At 49.3% G+C, this 25,870-nt stretch overlaps 1 protein-coding gene across 8 annotated transcripts in view; it reads left to right on the top strand.

The window, feature by feature from the left end:
• Positions 1–25,870, top strand: part of LOC139767329 (carboxypeptidase B-like) — a 46,274-nt gene that overhangs the window by 12,999 nt on the left and 7,405 nt on the right. The window contains exon 1 of one of the 8 annotated variants that reach the window (XM_071696643.1): positions 1,467–1,670. The exons of 3 other annotated variants lie outside the window; for them this stretch is intronic. Coding sequence is in view for 1 of the 5 variants with exons in the window: in XM_071696636.1 (XP_071552737.1) it covers positions 3,147–3,200 (54 nt within the window). In the remaining 4 variants the exon portion in view is untranslated. Of the gene's footprint in view, positions 1–1,466; positions 1,671–3,131; positions 3,201–3,842; positions 3,995–21,439; positions 21,556–23,139; positions 23,209–25,870 lie in introns of those variants that run through there. 4 more of the 8 variants (XM_071696636.1, XM_071696639.1, XM_071696638.1 and 1 more) reach the window with 4 other exon arrangements.

Raw genomic sequence — 25,870 nt, 5'->3', positions numbered from 1 at the left:
CATACATACATGCATACATACCGTATATAGATCATCCATGTGACCTGGATGGGAAGCAGATTGTGCGTGTTGGTTCGTTATTTCGGTCACATATACGCGGGTTCAAATGATTGTGGACTCTTGGACCAAAGGTGACAGGGACGATAGTGTATTATGAAGCGTGTGTATTGAGAAATGTGAATTTCCCATATGATTAAAAAGAACTGGCACAATGCATTCCGGCAACGCGAAATTTTTATATGTTCCACTGACATGTAGGTAGTTAGTGCTTGGTGTGGAAATTAAGTGTACAGTGTGCATTTAACTCCTTAAGCACGGCGGTACGACCCTCGAACACGATGGTATGATCCATGTGTGCGCTAATGTAGACTTGTCTGACCCATAAGGGTCTGGGCACTAACCAGGCCATTCATGATACCCAAGGGTCGTACCGTGGTGCTCTAGAGTCGTAGCGTCGTACTTAAGGGTCGTACCTTCGTACTTAAGGGTCGTACCGTCGTTTTCAGAGGATTATGATAAGCGAGTAGGCACGTGTGTATTGTGTGTGTGTGTGTATTGTGGAGGGAGGTGGTGTGGCAACCTGCCTGTACCGCCACAACAACCACCTCCACCACCACCAGCCCCTCGGTACCCCTTCACACCACATCCCACGCGCCGCACCTGCCCTAGCCGGCAGGCCTACGTGAGTTAGATCTACTGGAGAGAGAGAGAGAGAGAGAGAGAGAGAGAGAGAGAGAGAGAGAGAGAGAGAGAGACCTACACGGGTTGGGCAGCAGGAGCCACACCCACAAGACCCGTCCGGCCCTTGTGGACGGGCTGATACCCACCGGGAACCTACTCTCGCACTCTGCCAGCTGCTACTCGTCACCCGTGTAGTGCCGCCACTGGTGTCATTCATATGGTGCCAACTACAGCTGTTGTCATTCATATGGTGCCAACTACAGCTGTTGTCATTCATATGGTGCCAACTACAGCTGGTGTCATTCATATGGTGCCAACTACAGCTGGTGTCATTCATATGGTGCCAGCTACAGCTGTTGTCATTCATATGGTGCCAACTACAGCTGTTCTTATTCATATGGTGCCAACTACAGCTGTTGTCATTCATATGGTGTCAGAGTAAGGCTGTTGTCATTCAGGTGGTGCCGCTGACTGCGGATGCGCCAACAGTGCGCTGACTGACTCTAGATGCGTTAGTTTTATGCTGACTCTAGGGCGCTGACTGGAGATGTTTAGCAGTGCGCTTACTAATGGTAGATGCGTTAGTAGTGCGCTGACTGACTGTAGGTGCGTTTGTAGTGCGCTTACTAATGGTAGATACATTAGGAGTGCGCTGACTGACTGTAGGCACGTCATCATTTGCGGTGACTGATACGATAGTTTTTTTTTTTTTCGTCGAGTGAATGTGTGGCAACGGTTTCTGGGCACCAAACCAACCGGAAACCGGGCAGATAAGGCCTCAGTCCGCGCCCTGGAGGAGTCTGAGGAACAGTTATCTCTCTCACGCGGTCATGTGGGAGGACGAGGTGTACTGTTGGTTCCCTAGACTGTGATGGTCTTTACTGGGGTCGCTCGAAGGCAACAAACCGGACCACCACCACCGCCGCCGCTGGGGTTGGTGGGGGGGACGACGCGTCGGTCGGTCGCTAGGAGTTACTGTCTCCGGAACTGTGAGTGAAGCTGCTGGTAGCAGCGCTACCCTGAGCAGACTCGCTCTCTCGCTCTTGCATATACAGAGCATCCTTACGCAGGATCATTGCCGTGTCTTGACTCAGCAGCGTGACGTTGCGCATGCAGAGAGAGAGAGAGAGAGAGAGAGAGAGAGAGAGAGAGAGAGAGGGTGGGGGGAGGAGGAGGTAGGGAGTATATCTAGTTCTGTTCCACACACACCCTGGGTTAAGTGGATTACCAGATGCGGGCGTGAGTGTGCGTGATATGGTCGTTAATACCCCCGGCCCACGACCCGACCTATGTCTCACACACTCCCATCTGCTGCCCCGGGTTAGGGGGAGGGTCGCTCCTGGCCTCCCTCGCGACCCCCTCTTCTCACACACCCCAAGCTGCTGCTCCTGGTCAGGTGGCGGGTGAGAGCCTTGTATAGGTCATGATGGTCAGGGGAGGTGATTGTAGGGTCGTAGGGAGTAATGGTGAAGTACCGTGGTGTGGGTGGTGGTGTTGGTCGTGAGGCAGGCAGGTAGGTACATAGATAATACATATACATTACATGTGTTCGCCATGCGAGTCTTGCTCTTGATGTCTGGAGACCGTGGAAGGGGGAGACCTTGCTGATGACAGCGAGTGGATACCATGGAGGATGATCCTGGCATGTTGAGGTGGTACGTCCCTGGCGTAGCGAGGCAGCAGCGTATCAGGGTAGGTGAACCACCGGGTCGGAGGCGGTTGGGTCTCTAGGGGGAAGTCACGGCTGATCGTGTTTGCCAAGGTCGTGAAATTTCCCGCCTCTGAGATTTCGCATAGACAGGTTACCATACTACAGCTGCGTGGAGTTAATGATAAGATTAAGAATTGCTTCAGGTAAAGGTAACATTGTGTAGGCAGACATTTCTAGTAAGTACAGATGGTCCGCAAAAATCCTAGCCAGCCTCAGAAACCAGAGACTCGCCCACACAGCCAAAGCTTGTAACCCCACAGAGGTAACGCGGATCAGTCAGTGTCTAGGGGTAACGCATGTTACACGACACACCACCACCTGATGATATACTTCGTCAAAATATATTGATTATATATAAGCAGGCACCAAGCAGCACTATCAGTGGAATCAGTGTATTAGAATAAATGCCAGGTTCAGATTATCATGAGTTTCCTTTTTGGTTAAATGTGGTAGCGGGAGATGTCGCTCTCTTTTCAGCCCGAGGCTCGGCTGCCGAACCGTACCCCATCAACCGCACATGGTCACCACAAGTTCACCAGCTGGCTATTTATCACTATATCTGTCTCTATTATCATGACGAGTCTGCTGGCAGGTAGCGGTAGAGAGCGACCACCAGGTTGGGGAATTTGATGGCCTCAGGTTGTGTGTTGCCAATCGAAGACGTGATAGAAGTTTTGTAGGAGCCTGTCACTCAGTGTGTCATGAGTGGCGGTGTCTTCTGTCTCACGTGCGCAAACCTCGTTTATTTTCATAAATGTTATCGAACCACAAAGTACTCGGAAGCCAAGTTGGAACTACGTACTTCAGGGTAATTGTCTGTAGGGTACGAAGAGATGACAGTAATATTCCTGTCTTACTAGTGTCACCCTGCTGTGTGTGTGTGGTAAAGTTGTATTATGTAATATGTCTTGCAGTTGTTTGTTGTTTACGACGCTCCGCCACAATCTAACTAGTGTTCGCAGTGTGGTGTGGTGGTGACGTCATTTAGAGGCATTATCTCCCATCTGGCAACAATTCGGTTTCTATCGCATGTACACCAGGAACAGCTTCACAGGATCTTCATGCACGCATAAAACCGCATACCTGACAAAAGAAAATCTTGGTTTGACGGGACAGATATGTTAAGCTCTCCATGACATGCATCCACTAGGGTGGAGAAGGTTGGTGTTGCAAGCAGAGCGTGTTTCCCCAATCTTATGAGAGTGGCAATATTCATTTGTTTTACTTTGTTGACGTATAAACACAGTCTGAGATTTACTGGCTTCCGGTAGACCATTTGCGTGTATTCATGGCGTATGTAACGATTGGCGCCAACTGGTGGTGGTGGAGCCTCTTCCTCCTCCATTGACATCGAAGTTTCGAAATCTTAAGTCAGAACTTTGCTCGAGCGCTCCAGGCGTGCGGCCTTTCCTACAGTTGGTGGACGCGGTTGTTTCACAAGCGAGAGAGTGCACGCCACCACGGCACGCTTGAGGCCAGCTGACGTGCTCTCTACTGCCTTCGGTTGACGTTGACGGTCCTGTGTACACGTGTGGGAGAGGAAGGTCTTGCTCAGTATTAGTGGACAACGCTACGCGACGGGTGATTCTTGAGTGACGACAGGTGATCATTGGGTGACTCGACACATGGGTTACAGTTGGTTGATCTTTGTTACACCTCGAGTTATAACATTAAAGAATGTCGGATGTGGTGAGGTTTCTTGTGTTGGTGTTTTCTCTGTGTTTTGTTTGTGGTTTTACATAAATATTGTTTAATTCAAAAGGTCGATGCAGATACGATAAAGTTTTACTAACTGTAACGAATCCATTGATGCGATATTTGACTATGTGAGACTGAATGAGTAGCAGAAAACATGCAACATCTCCTGAGGTCTTGCGGATACACTAGGACACACCGACGAACGAGCAGCCGCTCAGTGCTAGCTAGGGTAGTAAGTACATAGAATGAACCTGAACGCGTGTGGTATCAAGCGTACCGTGTGACCTTGCCATGCTTCGCCACCAAGTTTCGAATGAACTCGCCCGAAGCAGCAGACTTTCCTGCTTTTATGCAGGCGACTTAACAGGGACGGTAGAGAGACTTAGATGCATGAGTTCAGGACAAGGACACTGGTTCTTCCCATGCGTTGCGAGCGGGTCATTTACTTTCAGCTCTTGACTTCCGTGTCACAAGATCGAAGCTTTAAGCTTCACACATGCAGTATGAATCCCTCATATGCCCTGTGAATATCTTTGTACCAAGACTCGTGAAGATGAGTTGCTATGTGTAGCACAGGTTAACTGATTAACTTTCCTACGTTGTTACTTTATACCAAGATGGCCTTGATTGGGGCATAGTTGCCCGTGTCATGTTGGTCACTTGAAAAAAAAAAGTAGTGTTTCATCAACTTTGGTAGAAATGGAATTGAATCGTGATAGCAAAAGATGTTTTTGGTACTTTTTGACCTCTGAACGAGTCTAGAAATGGTCGTCACTAATTTTTGTATTTAGCATTGTGGGGTACGTCGTACGTGGCAAGAAACATTTGTACCAGAATACAAGTACATTGGCTGAATTATGGCCAAATGATGCTCCATTATTTTGTTGTTGTTGTTGTGACAGTTCTTAGATGCGCTTATTCTCTGAAACATAAATAGTTGTGATTATATCATTATTGGGATTTTTTTTCTGCCTGGCTTGCCCCTCGTCGCCGACTGGTCACTTGTTTTGAATTACGTCTTACTGTGATTTAACTTTAACTTCCAGGTATACTAATCCATATCTTAGTTTTAGATTATTATTAGTCTCCTTACTGCGTTGTTATGAATACTCATGGCTCCCCATTACATTTTTGATATCCTAATTTTCCTCGATTTTACAGGATTACTTTCACCGTGACGTACAGGAACTGGCGCACCCCCGGATATCATACTCGTATATTACTGCTTAATGCTTCACAAATGTTTAACCTGTCGGTCGTCAGATATTCTGTATGTGTAGTAACGCTCTGGTAATGCTACTTGATAACGTAGTTCTCCTTGTGGGTCCTGAGCCATTTCCGGGTCGCTTAGAATACACTCATGTTAGAGAACGAAAGACACAGACATATTTTTGTTGCATAATTGAAAGTAATGGATACATTGATATCTCTCGAAACCCAGATTGATATGTGGGGAAGGCGCAGTAAAGTTTCAAGGCTGCCTTCTTTTTGTTTCTCTGCAACCCTACTCTGGCAACACTGGTCATGCACTCGTATCCAAACCAAGGTTAAAGTAGGTACCATTAAGTTTGGCTGCACCTGGTTACACACGGTAAGACAGTTGTTGAAAGTGTTGAAACTGAGGATGTCCTTTTCCGTTCAAGGGAAAAATGATGGACGTGTTAATTTTCAGGGTACTTGGCGCTTACCAGCCGTTACTGTCAGATACTTGAGCGAGTAGAAATCTCATGCTGGGGTATATCAAGGTGGTTCACGAGAAATGGCTCGAGACCAGAAGAGGGAAGTCATTCTTTGTACCTGATTATGTTTTAGAAACTAAGCGTCGTTACAATTAGTTCAGTTAGTTAAGTTAGAACAGTATTTAATGGAGCTCATTAGTCGTGTGTTCCATTAAGTTGGAATTAGATGCTTAGGTTAGTAGACGGTTGTTAGGCCAAGACCAAACCTAGAGTAAGTTGGTGGGTGAAGTATATATAACCAGGTTCTTTTTGGACGTTTAGAATGATGGCTATAGAGGAAAGGTTGGTCGGGAACTCTTCCTTCGCACATGCAACGACAAAATGAGGCGATGATTTATTAAGAAAACCAGAGCTTGTGTATGAGTAACATTTTCCTGGGTCGTAAAGTTCTCATTTCATTTCATCAACCTCATTTGAAAATGCTTGCCTGTGACGTACGTGGGCACATGTCGCACGAGGGAGTATTGTACATTAGCAGAGGTATGAAGAAGGGCGTTTAAGTAGCTTGGTCGGATTGGATAATCTCCATTAAGTGCTTCCTGATATGCTGGTCGTCCTTCACAGTGTGTTGTCGTGATTGAACGACCTCATAAAGTGCCTCGTGGCGTGATTGGAGGCCTCTCACATTACTCAGGGGCATAGTTTGACGATTTACGAACAGTGAAGTGACCTTGTTGGACGACCGTAACATAGGCTTGGCAGCAATATTCCGGATGGTGTCAGTAGGACCGGTTGGTCGAAACCCCATGGAGGTTTCAGTGGCGTGAACGGACGAGCCTCGGGAAACATTAAGACCGCAATGGTAGCTGGAGGCGACCTACGGAAGCCAGGCCAGGAAGTCGGTCCACACCCAGTGTTCGCCTTGAACCCTATTTCTCCCTCTCCCTGCGTCCATCAAGTTCATGGTCAGGCCTCGCTGAGTTACAGGAGGTGGCACGTGTGCTCCGTGCGGATGTCACTCGCCATGTACATTAAGCTCGACTTGTCACGTACGTACGTTACATTGCGGTGTGGTGCCAGCCAGGTCCTGTGCTCGGTGACCTTTGGGCCGGGCAGACGCTGTACCGAGCCGTGCCTTCCTCAGTAGAATGTCCTCTATTTTTTGTGATTGAAAGATGAGCTGTTCGGGTGTTTGTAGACCTGAATCTTGAACGTAAGAAGGTTACTGGAAGGAAGACGATATAAGGAATTTTTAATAAGTTTTCCTGGTGTGTGTGTGTGTGTGTGTGTGTGTGTGTGTGGCTAGGCTAGCTGGCGTGTATTGCCCCACGGCCTACTCCCAACCCCGCGGAACCTCGCCGTTTTCACAGATTAAGCCCATAGATTCATAGGGACCTGACCTTTGACCTAAACCCTACGGCTCAGGTCAAATGCCAGACCATCATTTTGACTGAACTAAAACTGGTGTTTCCCTGCAGAAGGAAGGTAGTATCTTTGTGTGCTAAAGGGAAACGAGTTCGTGTTAGCTGGTAGCATCGTGGTGTTTGAGCAGTAATCATGGTGTTAGGTACTTGTGTTAAGTGGTAGTATTTGGTGGTAGGTGGTACAGTATTTGTGTTAGCTGTAAGTTCGTACTAGGTGCTAGAGTCTTGGTGTTAAATGGTAGCATTTTGTCGTTCCATCTTCTGCTGTGGTACCGTAGCACCAGTGGCTGTGTGATATCACCTGCTGGTGTGTCGTCTGTTGCTTTGTTATCGTGTCATACGATGTACAAAAGTGGCAAATATTGCTGTTTCACATTGCTGCCTGTTGCTGTGATATAGTACCACCTGTTGCTGTGATGTAGTACCACCTGTTGCTGTGCTTTAGTACCACCTGTTGCTGTGTTACCGTTCCTTCTGTTGCTTGCTAAGGCAGCGCCTGTTGCTGTTCCTACAATAGCTAGGCTGCGGCACCACTTGTTGCTGTATTACCTGTCAGTAGTTGCCTCAGGCTGCTGCTTCCCATGGTTTCTCTGTGGACACGGGGCACGCGAGGATTGACCGGTACGATTCCTGCTTCCCTCTGAAAACGAAGCTGTGGAATTGTCTCCTATCTCTCGTCTGTATTTCCTCTTACAACTCTTATATCTTTAAGATTCAGGTCTACCATCATCCAAGGAGCTCTGATTTGGCTGTATTATGGACCCTTATATTGCTGTTTTATTGCACCATATATTGCGACATTACCTCGCCGTGTATTTCTGTATTACTACGCTCTATATTGTTGTGAGACTGTGGTCTCTGTTGCCGCCATATCACACCTGCTGTTGTATGTTGTTTGAATTTTGAGGCGTAGGACTGGCAGGGTGAGGGCACAGACCCCGGAGACCAGGCTGCAGCTGCTTTTGCTGGCCCATCCTCGCCTCATAATTACTCCTGACACCTGGATCAATAGGTAGGTCGGCCCTCCAGTGTACAACCTTGATCCACCCGGCTGTTCTTGGCAGGACTGGGCCTTCTTTTTGTTCCGCATGTGTGGTGTTGCTTACGTTAGGAAGTGCGAATTTTTGTGCTTAACCCCTTCAGTACGAGTATCGAATCCTTTGCATACAGTCTCTTATATAAGAAGTGTTTCACATTATACGTTTTCAAGTCCCTCCAGCGACCCGGTAATGCAGCTATACTGAGGCACTGACATAGAAAGCTGGCCAACACACTTGTCCACAGTTGATCCGATTAATTATTGTCCTCGTTCATCTCTCCCCGTTACTGGTGTGATGTATATATGTGTATGCATACTCTGATATCTGCTACTGGTGTGATATATATATATATATATATATATATATATATATATATATATATATATATATATATATATATATATATATGTGTGTGTGTGTGTGTGTATGCGTACACTGAAATGTGTTACTGGTGCGATACATATATGTGTATGCGTACGCTGTTATGTTACTGGTGTGATGTATATATGTTTATGCTTACTCTGATATGTGTTACTGGTGCGATGTATATATGTGTCTGCGTACACTGATATGTGTTATCAACCTGGCCGTAAAGGTCAGGGTGAAGGAAGTACAGAGAACGTGTGGCGGGTGTGCGGAAGGCAGTGATTGTCAGCGGGACGAGAGGCTCGCGCGTGTGACCTTGACCCACCAGTGAGGACGGGCGCTACGTCACGGTACTGGTGCCAGCTGGTCAAGGCTCAGGCCTGGCCCCTGCCACCCTCCGTGCTACACCTCACCACGGGCACTAAACCTGTGTGGTGTCTACCTGACACTGAAATATCTTACCCTGAAGTTTCACACTCACCTCAGACTCACTACTATACAGAGGGTTCGCCTGGTTGATGTTCATTCATAAACTGGCAGTGTCGAGAGAACTGTTTCGGGATGAATGATGGACGGCAACACAGACGAAAATCGTAGAATCATCTACTTCCTCGTCGTGTTGCTTGGAAACCACCCTTCCCCGACGAGTGATAGGGGCCGTCATTGTTCACCTGATCACCAGGAGTTAAGTTAGTTACACCAGTTTATTTATCACCCCACCTGCTCTGCTCTGGGCAACACGTTACATGCACTCTAGAAACTTGAGTACAGGGAGACAGATGAATGTGAGGATACGGGTGTATGTGAGGATACAGGTGAATGTGAGGATACGGGTGTATGTGAGGATACAGGTGTATGTGAGGATACAGGTGTATGTGAGGATGGGGCAGTCAGGAGGCTCTCTTACTTGTCATACTGGCTCCTTAGGAGGTCGTGCCTTAGATTATTAATTAGATCGTTGTTCTGTTTATTCTAGTTCAGGTTCTGTTAGCCACGTCTTTTTAGACGATTTCATCATGATGTACAGCATCTGGAGGCACTACGTTCCCGTAAGGGATATATTACAGGCCTCCCAGCATCGCTGTACTTACTGTGGGTACATGAATATGTAGCACGAAATGTGACACTTGTGCCCCCTCACATCTGCTGCCACATGCTCCTCTAATTATATCCCCCCATCTCTCTCTCTCTCTCTCTCTCTCTCTCTCTCTCTCTCTCTCTCTCTAATGCCAGAAGCTCGTGGTAGGTACTGGTAGGGCTGCCTCTTTGCCTCCCTCCCTATACCTCCTGCCAGGCTTTGCTGTTAGGTGTGTGTGTGTGTGTGTGTGTCTGTGTGTGTGTGTGTGTACGTGTCGGCATGATGGCGTTGCCGTGAGAAGGCCACACAGCAGCGCTCCACGGTTTATATAACGCCGCCTACGTCGTCCTCCTCTGACGTAACACACACACACACACACACACACACACACACACACACACACACACACCTCTTGACGTAAGACTAGTGTACCACAAGTACATACATACTGGTGGTGGTAGTGACGTACCTAACTCCGGGTTAAGTAGTTACAGTTAGTTGAGTGTGTGGGTAGGATTAGTATTTGTGAGTACTGTTTGTGTGTGTGTGTCTGTGTGGAGGGGGAGGTAAGCTAGGCAACTTCGACCAAGTAGTGTACATAATCCGCTGCCCGAGTTAAGGCCACTGGAATCAAATTTTTGAGATTGAAATTGATTCTCCTCGTGGCTATCGTATATAGACTTCCCCAGGTCACTGTTTGACCTCATACGCCCGTGATGTGGTCTGTGTCATGGTGTGTGTGTGTGTGTGTGTGTGTCTGTGTCACCGTGAGGACAGCTGAGGGCACAAGGGAGGGTGGGTTACTAATGTAGGCAGGATGTTGTTGCTGGGTCCCTCACTCCTGCCAGCTACCTGACGTAAGCTGGGGGACTTTCCCTGTGATGAAGGGAACTTTGTCTCCCAAGGAACTGTGTATGACAAGACTGATAAACCCTCTCATCCTTCCGTTTCGTTTGTTATTGTTGGGTTGTTTGGGTTGTGTTTGATGCTCGTGTTTGGGTTGTGTTTGATGGTCGTGTTTGGGTTGTGTTTGATGCTCGTGTTTGGGTTGTGTTTGATGCTCGTGTTTGGGTTGTGTTTGATGGTCGTGTTTGGGTTGTGTTTGATGCTCGTGTTTGGGTTGTGTTTGATGCTCGTGTTTGGGTTGTGTTTGATGCTCGTGTTTGGGTTGTGTTTGATGCTCGTGTTTGGGTTGTGTTTGATGCTCGTGTTTGGGTTGTGTTTGATGCTCGTGTTTGGGTTGTGTTTGATGGTCGTGTTTGGGTTGTGTTTGATGGTCGTGTTTCCCCAGCTTGTTGCTGCCGTGTCACAGCAGATGGTTAGAGTCTGCTGGAGATAAGTATTATCAGGAGATCATTAAGGCATAATGGTGTAATGATGGCTGTTACTGTTTGTCATGAGGAAAATGGGCTGATGGTGTCTTCATGATTACGTGTGTGTTACTGTGGTGTATGGTGGAGGTGTGGTGTATGGTGGTGTGTGGTGTATGGTGGAGGTGCGGTGTATGGTGGTGTGTGGTGTATGGTGGAGGTGTGGTGTATGGTGGTGTATGGTGGAGGTGTGGTGTATGGTGGTGTGTGGTGTATGGTGGAGGTGTGGTGTATGGTGGTGTGTGGTGTATGGTTGTGTATGGTGGTATGTGGTATATGGTGGAGGTGTGGTGTATGTGGTGATGGTAGCACCTGCCGTATGTAGATGGTCCTGGATGTTTCACAAGTTCCAGCCTCGTTTGGCACACGTGAGTTACCTGTACATACATCAGCTGTGGCCTCAGGTGAGCCCACAGTGATTTATGTGCACTTGCCGTCATATTTATTTGCATTTGCATGTTGAACACACACACACACACACACACACACACACACACACACGCACGCACGCACACACACACACACACACACACACACACACACACACCCACATACACACGCACACACACACGCACACACACACACACACACACACACACACACACGCAGCAGTGCCCTACACTGGTCCTAGTAATTATGTCCACCAGTAATTATGTCCAGAGTATCCAGATATGATTAGGAGGGACGCCACAGACACAGGTGGCCGTGGTCGTCCCACCTGCTGGTCGTGGACGGCGGTGGGTCGAGGGCAGAGGACCGGGAGCCGCTGCTCCTGGTACCAACTCTGTGTTCACAGTGTCTGCAGTGTACCCTGCCATGCTTCCTAGCAGCCCGATAAGATATTATCACACAGATGACGATAGTTCTGCCATCACCTGTCACATGACGCTGTCTTAATGTCAGTATTGTCAGGGTAAACAGGGTATGGGTACCGTCAGCTGGTGTTTTCTAGAGCTGACAGACGGTACCACGGGCTGAACACACACGAGAACAGCAGCAGTCATACTTGATGAGGTTGCCTGTGTCATCATCGGGGAGCAGCGTGTCTCGTTGAACGTTTTGCAGCGTGTCTCGTTCAACGTTTTGCAGCGTGTCTCGTTGAACGTTTTGCAGCGTGTCTCGTTCAACGTTTTGCAGCGTGTGTGTCGTTCAACGTTTTGCGACGTTGTTCCGACCAAGTCCGTCCATGATTCTCGTGATTGATTTTGATTTGTTTCAGAGTCGCACTGTAGGCACGGCACATACTACTACCTCGTCTGTGGCCGCCAGTACACTGAGTGTCTTTCAGTCACACTTGGAGACGTTCTTGGCTTTTCGGGTAGTGTTATGGGAACGTTACGTGACACCCGTGTAACAAGACGACGGCTGCCTCCTGACGTTATACATTTCCTCTTGTACGTAAATGGTTTTTTTTTTTTTTTGGTTTGGTTGGTGAGTCGTTGATGATGGTATCATACCGACCTCATGAGACATGAGTTGCTTGTATCTCAGTCGAGCGAGCAGTCATGATAACCAGGCAAGGTTGACACAGTTGTCATGGCACAGTTTATGTCGGTGATCTGTCCACTGGGCTCTGACGAAGGCCTTTTATGACCCTCGTAATCCTTGTGTAATACCGCTCACAGGATGAGCGCGGGGTGCGCACTAGACTGGCCGGTGATTGCTGGGGGGAAAAAATGGAAGAAAACATCGGGTCGGCCGACCCCTCTGGCCCGTGTCCTGATCGTCCCCGGGTCATTATGTCTCCTGATAATCCCGTCTGATTGCTTCACCTGATTGGGTCACGTGAATGAGTTGGACAATTGGGCCTTCTGACTGGCTGGCTGGCCATACTGAGGTCGGACTGGGAGCAGTGGGGGGTGGCTTATCGAGTGGACGAATTGTGGCACTGCGCTTAGCGGCTCTGCTCACCTCACTGTTCCCTCACTCCTCATTGAAATGAAAATAAAAAGTAGCAGCCCCTGGTAGGCTCATTACGCCTGCCAGGGAGGGCCATGACCCCGGACATGGACACCCTGGGGAGATCTCGAGCCGATCTACAAGCTGTCGGGCTGGTTATTCCCGTCGCAGCTGTGGTGGCGGTGTGGTGGTTGTGTGGTGGTGTCACCAGACGGGACATTGTGTGTCATGTGTGTATATGTGTGTGTGTGTGTGTGTGTAGTCCAAGCTCTTTAACATTAATGGCCCGCTTTGCTGTCTCATTACTGAAAATGACCAATATATATCTTGGGTTCACACTTGGTGACTGACTTCGATTTGCATATTTCGTGGAGACAGGAAGAGGATTTATGTATGATAAACCTCGAATGCTAATTATGTTCCTTGACATAGTTAGAGAGCGTCGGATGGTAGGTGTAATAGTGGTCCACTGGGGATATTATGGAGTCACTTACTCTTCTGGTGCGTGAAAAGATACACTGGAAGAACTGGTCTGTTATTGCTGTGTCCTAATCTGTACGTAAATGACTTAAGCAAAGAAAGCTGGGCGGAGGACACAAGCCCTTCCTGATGCGTGTGACGGCTGGCGGACCCTAGCACTAGCCCTAGCCCTAGCCAAGTTTGTTATTCACATTACAAGGTTCTTGCCCTCACCAGGCAGTGCACCATACCTGGTGTGCTCCCGCCTCTGACACCACCAGTGCCACCATTAGACAAACTTATCAAGATTCCTGCCACTTTTCCTGCCTCAGATGTAATTGAAAATTCCAGAGCCATTCGCCCGCGGTAATGCAGGGGGCGCGCGCGGGCCGGCACGGCCAGCTGACTCACCCCCTGGCACCAGGATTTATCTATCGCTAGGATGAACAGCGCCACAGTCTCGTGCTACTACAGAGAGGAATGTGGCACGGTGGACAGCACCATGATCTTGAGCAGCTGCTCCCTCCCTCCCTACCTACACTCAAGCACACGTGACTGCCCAGCAGTTTTCCTATCCCAGGGTGAACAGGAGGATAATAGCTCGACCTTTCAACACTTTCAGTAATGGAAGAGGAGATTGGACCGAGCTTGGAATTCCGGTTTGCACATTAGCTATGGGAGGGAGCGGTATGTACGGGTCGGGCTGTGAGGCTGCCTCGCGCGTCGTGGCGAACATTGCGCGGGAAAAAGTTTCTGTTAGTGTGACGTCCTTCGGCGTGGTGCAGTGTCCGTACTGCACCTGGGGCTGACGTGGCCTACGTCAGGTCAGGTTAATTCTGGTACAGAGGTGAGAAAAACGAGTATTTGACGCAGGTGTTGGGGCACCACACCTGCTGGCCTGGAGGACCTTCCCAGAACCGCCAACACCTATATTGACGTACCTGTTCTCTCCTTGTAGATGACTCGTTTTTCGTGACATGTTCACCTCCTGCCAGTAGCCTCGTATTCCTCTGCCTCGTCCAACGTTTCTATCATGTATTTGTTATTGATAGTTTTTTACGTCATGTTTCTACTCGTCGTAGCTTTAGATCAACATGGAAGTGTGACAAGCAAGGATGAATGACGCTTGGATCTGGATGTGGAGGAAGTTGTCATCGTGTTCGGGATATTGCCAAAGTGAGTTGTCAACAATTGTTGGGCAGGGGAGTGTGAGGGGTAGGAAGAGCTTGGTCACGCTGCCGTGTCATGGTACCATAGTTACCAGACAGTGACCAGGCTACGGTGTCATGGTACCATAGTTACCAGGCTACGGTGTCATGGTACCATAGTTACCAGACAGTGACCAGGCTACGGTGTCATGGTACCATAACTCTGCCATAATTCAGACACCATATGTGACCCGCACCGGTCTGTCAACTCAGTTTTAGATCCATATCACAAAATAGTGCTAGAAGCTACGGACGTACACACGAACATTCTGCAGTTCTATATAGAACACAGACCTGACGGTAAGCCGTACCACCAGTTGATATTGGAGGGACAACATCTGATGAGTCCTGGACTGTTCCATGGTTTACCTTGATCCCCTCATGTGCTCTGGTTCATTCCAGAACGTCCCCCATCCCGTTCATCACACGGATCCAGCTTATTCTATCCCATGTTAATTTTAGGTATGCATTTAGTATCGACCTTTAAGACATGTTTCCACAATCATTACAGTTCATCCTGTCAAACTGGTTTTCTGTTTGTTTATTTTTCATTCAGAGTAACTGTGCTGTCGAAGCGTTTAAGATTATTTGACTTTATTTTCGGCTGGGATTTTCATTATCAGTTTTCGTCAGTGTGAGGGTCTGTGGAAGAGTTGTGATGGTGTGAACCTGCTCGGGTTACGGGTCTTCTCTGTTTACACCAGCGACACTTGTGCCCTTCCTCTGTGCTAGTTTTTGTGTCCTGCCCCCATCATCTGCCTCCCAACCACCCACTACTCTCCAACACCCCCCACCCCCTTCCCCTCCCACACCTGCTCTCTGCCAGCCCCCTTCCCTACTTGCATCCATCGTCCACAGCTCTCTATCACCCCCCCCCCCCCCCCCCCCACCATCCCTCACTTGCACCCACTACCTGCCGCTATCTGCCCACCAACCTCTACCACACAATACACTCTGCCACAGATCGTACCATCGGGCTCAAAGATTGCACCGTCGTGCTCAAGGGTCGTGCCGTCGTGCCTAACGATCGTGCCGTCGTGCCTAACGATCGTGCCGTCGTGCTCGTGGAGTTAACAGCACCAAATTAGGCCGTGCGGTAGTCACATCTTGGTTGGTATTGCTGGGTCGCGACACGGGTGAAAAACTTGATCCCACCCTGAGGAGATGGTGGGCAAGGGACAGCTATGCTCAGCCACAAGGAATATCAGAGAGTCGATCTTCTCACTACTTGAGTGCTAATTAACTCCTAGTCGTGGAGGCGTAATTTCTTTTCCTGAGGCAGCGTACACCCAGTTCTTACGTGGCCTCTGAAGATTTATTTTCCCATCAGCTTCACCTTCCTAGTTACAATTCACCCTCCGAGGCGCTCGCGGCTTCCAGCTTCAGGTATGTACTCAAGGTTGACACAACCTAGTGGGGCATCCTGGCCAGGGCGGACCAGGACAGTGAAGAGCAAGCAGGTCGGGGAGAAACTGGGGAAGCCCGAGAGACGGGCCTCCTACTGTGCTGGGGAGGGGCAGAGTACCGGGAGAAGGTAAGGGCAGGAAGACGTGGAGGACCTGGGGAAGTTAAAGGTCAAGAGACAGAGATAATGACGCAGTTGAAGGAGGTGGGAAGAGCGAAACTGGTCGAGAATGGAGAGGAATGGATGACTGAAGGAAGAGGAAGAAGAGGAGATGGGTACCGAGGGAATAACAGGAGGTGGTTGCCAGGACAAGGAGGAGGGTGGCTTGTGAAGGTTGACACACACACACACACACACACACACACACACACTAGCACCTGTGCCAGACATTAGGGTGCAGGAGGAAGGCGCCAATGTCTCATGTGTCACTGCTTCTGGAGTCGGTGCGGGTCCCACTGGCAGGAGTAGGCTGCCGCATCACGTGTTGTAAACACGGTAGATGCGCCTGTCTTGTAAGGCCAGCATGTACCTGACTGGTAGTGTGTGTGTGTGTGTGTAAGCTAGCCTCACCGAACCTCATGTCGTATCTTTTTCTTACTGATAAGTTTTACTTAAACCAAGTTTGTTTACTTCGAGTAATATGGCTCTGAATGAGAGAGGTCCAAGTCTATTTTTGGTTAGTAAGATGATCGGGCATCAGAGAGAATCTGATTCTAATTGGTTCACATTATGCCAGAGCAAGTTTGTGGTCGGCTGCAGCGATGGAGACCAACTGTGGACGGGGACCGTACCGGGTGGCGAGCTTGTACGTGCCACACCAGTAGGTCATCAGCGTTACCACTGTGGTCATGGAGAGTATTTAGTTTTGTCGTCAGGTTTTCCTGCACTTCAATACCTTTTACGACACAGGAGTGAGTGAAAGTGAGGCATGACACCTTCCTCGGAGAGTAGGCTGGTGGAGAATGAGTGGAGTTTACGGCTTCTTGTGTCCTGGCTGCTTGGTTGCATCTGTGGGAAAATTCCATTTTTCCTCCTAAGTGAGTGAGAGGTTTTACGGGGAATTCGTGCGTCAGAGAAGGAAATGGTCAGAGTGGAATCAAAGCCACCTGTCTCGTAGATTATCCAGACATCACCTCCGTCTAGTCGTGCCTATGTCTTCACGTCATGATTTTGCTTGCCCACTTCTTGTTCTACATGTATAATTTCGGCCTCTACTGTCGTGAACCTGTCTGCGTGTGTCCCTGTAACTAAAGCTTGGACTTTTGCCTCTCTTCTGGCTGCTGCTTCCCATAGTTTCTTTATGGAGACCAACCACACGAGGATTGACCGTGACGATGCCATCTTCTTTCCTTGAACAGCAGAGCCGTAGAGAAGAAGTCCCCACAAATAGAGGCATGGAAAGAGAATAAAGTATGGGGACAGAAGATGCCTTCCCAACGAAATAGGATTCAACCTGCAAGAGCTTTGGTTACGGGAAATCCTTCTTGAAGGAACCAGGCTTTTTAAAAGTCCAGCTGATAAACCGGTAGGAGATCTTGTGTGTACGCTGCTACCAGGGTGTCGCTGTGGGGAGCAGTGTAGGTGGTGCCCCACTAGCGGCCCGGCTGGAGTCACCTGCAGTCCGGCCCGGTCCGAGTGATACTGTAACTGGTGCATGGGTGTAGGCAGGAGGAGAGGCTGATATAATGGACGTGTTGAATGTCCCTCGACCCATATGGTAATTTGTTTAGATATGATTACGAAGCACAAAACTGATGAGGTTACGAAGCACAAAACTGATGAGGTTACGTAGCACAAAACTGATGAGGTTACGTAGCGCAAAATTGATGAGGTTACGAAGCATAAAACTGTCCCGTGCTTGCTGGTGGCTCTGCGCGCGGGATACACGTACATTGTCCGCAAAATACCTTGTTCCCCCACGACCTTCACGTCTCCTCTGATGTTCTTTGCGTGTCTGCTGTTGTTCTTGTCCCATCCCCATCCCCTGCAGTCCCTCCGATGTCCTTGTCCGTCCTCACACACCTTACCCCAGAGTTGCTGCCTTACCCCCATACCACAGCTGCCACCTTTTCCTCCCACACTCCTCTACAGCTACCGTCCCATACATCCTATACCTGTCACCGTCCTCACAGCTTCCATAGTCTCCCTCATACCTGTGTCACTGTTCTTCCCACGCTCCACCGCTGTACCACACACCTCGTGAGTTTCTCTTTCCATCAACTGCTTTCTTTTTCCCCTACCTTTACCAGAGTGATCGCTGCTGCAGTGCCCCTCCCCCACGCCCACAGTCTCCTGCTTGACCCTGGCTCCCGCCCACGCCACACACCGAGGCGAACTTTCTCCAGTGCTTCACACAGGGCTGTGAGTCGTGACCTTCGCCTGGTGTCAGGCCTCTCACTACCTACGTCTTCCTCTCTCGTCAGCGCTCCTCCTCCTCCGTCATGCCTGTGGTTCACTGCCTCGGTCGCCTCTCTCCAGGATCCTCAAGTCTTGCAGCTCCACTTTCTCCTCCATTCCCACCACTCCACCGGCTGCTCCGACTCTGACTCTCCTCGGTTGCATCGTCTGCCAGTCTACAACACCTCTCCAACCAGGTTCCTTCAGATCTCCCGTGCAGCAATCTTCTCTTGTTTGCCTCGCCTCTAGACCAGCTGTGCCCCACACTACCCTGCTCTTCACCACACTACTGTCCTTCTCCACAACCACCGCACCACACCACATATTTCCCATGCCACACCTGTTCCACACATCTTACTTTCACTTTTCTTTCTTCCTCCTTGACCTCTTTTCTCAGCGGCCCCTCTGACCTCAGCCAATGTTAAGATGTCTCTGTTATCCCCGCGCGGTCTCTTGGCCTTCAGCACCGTAATTGTTACCATGTACATCTTCATCGCCAGCACACACACCACCTCCTCCTCATATACTGCAAGTATCCGCACCTTACTTTTCAGTTCACCCACAACTCTCATTACCTCTTCTAGCACCCTAGCCCTCAGCACATCATTCACCAGCTCCTTATCCCTCAGTACTTTAACTATACCTTTACCTCAGCTGTTTAAACCCCACTCCTCAGCCAGGGAACTATAGTGCCCCACCGTCACCACCACACCCGCCTCCCCTCAACGTCCGGGTGACAACCAGCAGCACTACCGCTCACTCAGCTGCCAGAACCTTACTTGGTACCACCTCAACCACCAGCGCCACAGTGGTCAGCGCCTCTGCTATTAGTGCTTTAGTCTGTCCACAACTCTGCAGTCAACTGTCACAGGAAGTGGTTAACACCTGGCCTCGCCAGCCACTCTCCATGATTCCAGAAACCACACTAAGTAGGCTGCCGTGTGCTACACCCTCCGTACCCGAGTCTCTCCCAGAGTGGTGTGTCCACGCCGTGCCTCGTCCACAACCGAACCTCAGTGACGCTGAACCGAAAGTTTGTGGCCCGAACTGCTTTTCTACAGGTCCAGAACCCAGTTCCGAGACCACGGGTCACCCACTTCATCCGAACTGCCCTTTTGTGATTTTGCAATCAGCCATTGTTGTGGTTAGCAGGTGAACGGCACTGCTCACCCCACGCCTACCGGGCCACACCTTAGGCTGGTGGACACAAAAGAGGACGTCGTCTACCTTATGTATGAACAGATCAGACAGCACATGTGAGGTGACGTAGCCCATGTTGCTCCGGGCAATAGGATGACGCACTCCAACTTGTCTTGAGCTCGATCAAGCGGGCGCTCAGGATTTTACAGAAATGAAACAAAAACATTTAATCATGACAGTCTCTCTCTCTCTCTCTCTCTCTCTCTCTCTCTCTCTCTCTCTCTCTCTCTCTCACGCTGGCCACAGGAACACCGTGCCGTCTGGCTGCCACATGTGGACCCGGACGTAGTACCCTCAAGAGCTTTTGCCGCCGCCGGCCGGCGCGCCTCCATCATTCTCAAGGTGGCATTCATTTCCGGCCTAACCCTTTTGTTAGCCCGCACTGATCCTCCCCTCCCCCCCCCTTTCATCATCATGGATGCACCCATCCATAATTCACCATTCAGTGGATGTCTGGTGTTTCCTTACCCCGACCCCTCGCTCCCGGTCATCGGCAGGCTGTGCTGGGTGGTACGACTTCCCCAGCAGCTGCTGCTGCTGCTGCTGATGCTCTGCACCAACGAGCGACCTTCATTATGTAACCTCTGTCTCCTCCCCTCCGCATGCATCCTTCACTACGCCAAATCATCATCATCACCACATTACGTACACACAACCGGGGCGAGACTTACATTGACCATCGTGTCTTTTTTCGTAACACACACACACACACACACACACACACACACACACACACATTCAGAAACACAGATGAGGGTGGAGGGGATCGTCCCAACACCCAGGCGTGTGCCGGTGGTATCCAGGGTAATGTACCGGGCCTTTCTCGGGGTCTGCCTCCCACGGTTAGCAAGCTGGACTCGAGGATTACCGTCTGCCACGGCCTCTCCGGCGTCTTCAAGGATAGTCGTCTGCTTGGTTCCCCGCGCACACATCACCCAGAGGATGTAGTTGTGACGCAATCTGCACCAGTGTATGTCACGTGTGTTGACTCTTGGTGATTTTGTTCCAGGAGTGAGAATTGTCTTTATAAAGTCCCGTACCCACGTACCCATTCACTGATTAACCCCCCAAAAGAGGAGGATAAACAGCTAGGTTGGCTGTGGGTCGGCTGGGTTGGTTCGTGTATTGGTTACCGTGTGACAGTTTGCATGGGCGTCAGTGTGTGTTGTGCGTGACGCCGTCACCGTGCGTGGCTTTGACGGTGAGGTGGATACTGATGGTTGGTGGGCTGACGTCCATCACAGGTGCGACAGCTTACCTGCGGCGTGAACTCTTTGTGTCAGCTTGAGTTCAAGCTTACTAGTGTGTGGTTATGAATGAATGAATGGATACAATGACTTCATTCATGTCGAAGCCTCAGAATGCATAATGTTCAAGTATACAGAGGCGACCTTACATCTCCCGTCCCTCCTCCACAGTACTTCGAGGGGAGGAGACTTGTGAGGGATGTGACGCCCTTGTGTGTGTGTGTGTGTGTGTGTGTCTGTGTGAGATACGGTGAACATGTAACACACACACACGCAATGCCAACATGGCCCAGAACAATAAACATTATAACCCTGGTCCTCCTCACACAGTCCTGGCGAGGCAAACATCACCCTATATTGCGTAAGAGCAAACATCACGTTCCTTACAGACGAATAGCCAGGTTTATGACATCCCCTCCCCTCCCCTCCCCCCATGTCCTTCCTCACACGCCTGGGCATCTCTACCGCGTGTACCTCCTGCCCTCCCTCCACCAGCAGCCGGGGTCGTGGCCGACGTGCGAGAGAAAGTTAGCACAACTCTCATGAGAACCACCGCGGTAGTTAGTGTTCCTGTGGTCCTGGTGTATAGCACAGGGGCAGTGCTGGTGGCCCTGGATAGAGTGTGGTACTGGTGCTGGGGTGAGGCGCTGCTGGCCTTGTGTAGTAGTGGTGCTGACCTTGTGTTGTGGAGCGGTAAGGAGGCAGTGGTGCTGATTTTATATACGTTGGTGCTGGCCTTGTGTAGTGAGGGAGAACCTGGTAAGGTGATGGGGGAGGAAGCGTCGTCGCATGTTGCTAACACACGTCTCGTGTGTCTATGGGCCTTCGCTTCACCCGTTGCTTAGCATTAGTTTGCCGTGGTTTACCATATATTGAAGGATCTTGCGAAACAAATGTCATAAGGCAGGTTTTCCTATGTAGTCATGCTCGCTCGCTCGCTGGTGCTTCATGAGTCAGATCCGGGACCATGATGACAGAGTGGAGGCCTCCAGCAGGACCCATCATCCACCTGCAGAATAACACTCGTGTCGCGAGACCGGATCTGTCTGGCCAACGGAGCCAGCCTGGGTATGGAGAGCAGTACCTCGCTCGAACACACTCTCTTTCCTTGACCAAAGTGTCGTAAGTGTTTTGTTTTTAATTCAGTGAACTTCAAAGGAAACTCAGGGTTACTCGGTAGAGGCTGACCTGTTCGCTCGGGAACATCACTCTCTCTCGGTGAGAAAGTCCAGGAAACTGTCTTACATATCGAGTCTATGAATATTCATAATGCTTGTTTTCCCTTCGCGCTGAAAATGAATTTAATGTAAATGTAAAGATTTTCATATCTGTTTTGGCCAAAGGAAATCCTGAAATGATTTTTTTCTTCGTCTCCAGAGCAAAGGAAAACAGGAAAAGAAAGGTGCTGGATTTTCTCCTGAAGGAAAAGAGTTTTGGCAAAGAGAGTTTTTCTTATTTGTTCTAAAGAAAGACATTATAAATGAAGAGACGACTGGAGCATCCTACCATTAAAGAAAGCTAGAGGAACCTTCCCCCCTGACGACAGAAAGTGAAAGGTTCAGCCTGCTTTCGATTGCTGGATCACCACACACACACACACACACACACACACACACACACACACACACAGTCACACACACACACACACACACAGTCACACACACACACACACACACACACACACACACACACACACACAGCGGCAAGCAGGCTAGGTGAGGGTGATAGTTTGAGTGAAGGTGAGAGGAGGAGAGGTCATGATAGAGAGAGGTATAGCCACACACCAAGGCCATTGCTTGAGGTCAGGAGACGTTGATTTTAGGCTCATGTATCACTGAATTGTAGCGTCAGCCGCAGGATGAGTATTCAGATATGTTCCCTTCGATGCTAAAGGTACCAAGTATGCAAGGCTATCAGGACACTCGCTCAGAACAGCGTTGAGCCGTGCGGTGGCGAGGGCTTACCACAAGCAGTAACGGTGTGTTCATCCCAGTATAAGAAACTCATGGTTTTAGGATCATCAGATACTGAGCGAATTAGGCGGACGTCATGCGTCTTTCTGATGAGTGGCTGTAAGGACCATGTCACAGTACAGCAGCAGTGTATGATGCTGAAGGACCAGATAATGTTATGATTGTATCACTAGGTGGAGCATGGACCTCCTTGTCCTCACGGTCATCTTGCCCTCTTCCAGGTATACGTCTGTTACGATTAAATCAAGTCAAGGTTAAGAGGTGAACGAGGCGTGTCTGGACGCTAAGGGGAAGAGGGGTGACCAAGGAGCCCAGATCACAGGTCTGGTGTCCACCCCATCGGTAGAAGCTGCCCGACACTCCAGCACCAGGAGTGAGTGGGAGGTGCCAGTGTATGAGTCGTCTCGTATCTTCTCTCGGTATCTAGAACCCCGTGTGGGTAGGCGGCGAGGTGTTCACTACGTGGAAAGATAATCTTGTGGTAGAGACGCCTGTGTGAGAGACGGGTTTTTTTTTTTTTATCTTAATCTTCCTCCAGATAAGATTTCTGTCTCTCTTTGTCTGTGTTATCATCATGTCAGGCCGGAGGATGGTGCTGGCTCCTCCACCTACAAGGGGATGCGACAGCCTTCCACCCTCTTAATATGGAACACATAAGCTTAGGGAAACATGTGTTATGTGGGGCCTTGATCGGTGTACACCAGTGTGACGTCACTCGCACAGGTGACCAACACTGTCCATCAGTGTGTCTGTGTCGGGTGTCAACCGTGGAAGTTTACTACATGTTGTAACTTTGCTTTCCAACGTAATGTCGTCTACGAATTTTGAGATCTTTTAACGAACCCTCTATCCGTATCACACACACACACACACACACACACACACACACACACACACATATATATATATATATATATATATATATATATATATATATATATATGTATACATGGGAGAAAGAATCGATCATGAGATTGGTCCTTGCGGCACGCCACTTGTTACGTCCAACCGTTAATCACAACTTTTTGCTGACGGTCAGTCGACCAGTATTGTGGCTGCCAAAAAAAAAAAAAAAAAAAAAGGAAATTACCACAAGACTTAACGTATGCTTGAAATCTCTGATGTGAAACTTCAGCGAATGCTTTCTGAATATTTAGATGATGGCATCAACCGGTCTACTTTCAGATTTATTAAAATGAGTCAGACAGTTTTGTCAGACATGAACTATATCGTGAAATTATCATTATTATTATTATTATTATTATTATTATTATTATTATTATTATTATTATTATTATTATTATTATTAATTATTATTATCATGTGTTCAGTGGTGATCAGGGAAGCACTTGGCCAGCCTGTCTACCGCCGTACCTCGAAGTGTGTGTGGTTGAGCCCGGACGTTGGCTGGTGTCCACCTGGTCCCATTACCAGCTGATCCTGCCCGTCTTCCTCCCTCCCCAGTCTTCCCATTGCCCGTACCCCCCCTGTACCCTCAAGCCACCCACCTCCACTCGCCTCATCCCCGCCACCCTCCCGCCTACCACCCCCAGCCCATCCAACCACCACCCCTAGGAGCCGTTTCTTCTCGATGACGTTTGAGATGTTGGCACAGAGACAAGGAATGGGGGCACAGCGAAGGAGAGAGAGAGAGAGAGAGAGAGAGAGAGAGAGAGAGAGAGAGAGAGAGAGAGAGAGAGAGAAGGAGGCAATGGTGGAGATGCAGTTGCAAAAGAAAGTTGTTGCGGGGAAAGCCACATATATACATGGAGTGAAAATAGAGCCAGTCTTGTGTGTGTGTGTGTGTGTGTGTGTGTGTGTGTGGATCATATGTGTGTTCGTATGTCCGCAGTGGAACATTTTCTGGTAATATATTGTCCGGGTCCCAGAGTTGAGCCTGCCACCATAACGTCCCTTGGCGCGCGAGCCAAGCACAGAGAGGAACAGTCCAGAGTCGTAACTGCTGGTGATGGTGGGAGCGCCAGGACCACCGCCCCACATCCGTAACGCTTTCTACACAGTATGACGCAGTCACGTTGTGTATCTTCCCCCACCCACCCCTCCTCCGTGTCCCCTCAGCACGTGCCGTCAACAGCATGTGTTACGCAGAGTCACTTTGCGTTCATCGTCTTCGTGGACGAGTCTTCAATACATCGCTGGTATGAGTCCATAGTGGGACCCACCATTGGTCCCTCCTCGTATGGCATTGTGTGACTACTTGTATTGTGAGAGCAGAAACAGCGTCTCATAATGGCTTAGAATTTGCTGGTATGAGTGGAAAGAGCCAGTGAAAGCCAGCCTACGTCACGTATGTTGTTATTTTCCCCGTAAGTAGAACAGTTATACAAAAAGGAAAAGAAATGGCGGGTCGAAGACCTTGCCCAGAGCGTTAGCACATCGTCGTGGATGGAAGAAATGTGACACTCTTGTTAAGGAGAGGAAGCCGTGGCCTGTGTCTGTGTTGCATCACGTATGTAAATATTCACCTAACCATATAATGATTCAGTACGTATTGATGCCCGGCCAGTGTGAAAATTTCCAGCCCCTCCCCCGCGCTCCCTACCCTTTTAGTCGCCTTTTATGACGCGCAGGGAATACGTGGGAAGTATTCTTTCGCTCCCTCTTGATATGTTTATCTCTATTTCATCACTTACTCCAGTCTCATGTTTTACGGGATGAGTAAGAGATGTCACGAGAGATGTGGCAGAAGATTCTGATGAACGTAACACCACCACGGTTCCTCGAATATACATGCCAAGAAAATGTCGTGTGTAGTAGAAGAAGGCGCAGGCCACTTAAGGGGGCGGTATACAACCACTGAAACAAATAGGTTTTTCTATGGTGGAGTGGTAACCAGTGACTGGAATGACCCCAATCCTTTCCACACGTGACCCCCAAAATTCACGAGCCGTACCAGTCACGGTCGAGGGTCAACCGGTGTAGGTGTGATAGCCAGTCAGTGGGACGTGTATGTGATTGAAACATTTTATTGAAAACAGATGTTTGATTCTTTGTCCTGAAGGTGATGAAGAAGC

Source organism: Panulirus ornatus, chromosome 59 (genome assembly GCF_036320965.1).
Source record: "Panulirus ornatus isolate Po-2019 chromosome 59, ASM3632096v1, whole genome shotgun sequence".
Taxonomy (NCBI): Eukaryota; Metazoa; Arthropoda; class Malacostraca; order Decapoda; family Palinuridae; genus Panulirus; species Panulirus ornatus.
The sequence above is the reverse complement of the archived record's forward strand: the minus strand, read 5'-3'. Positions and strand labels throughout refer to the sequence as shown.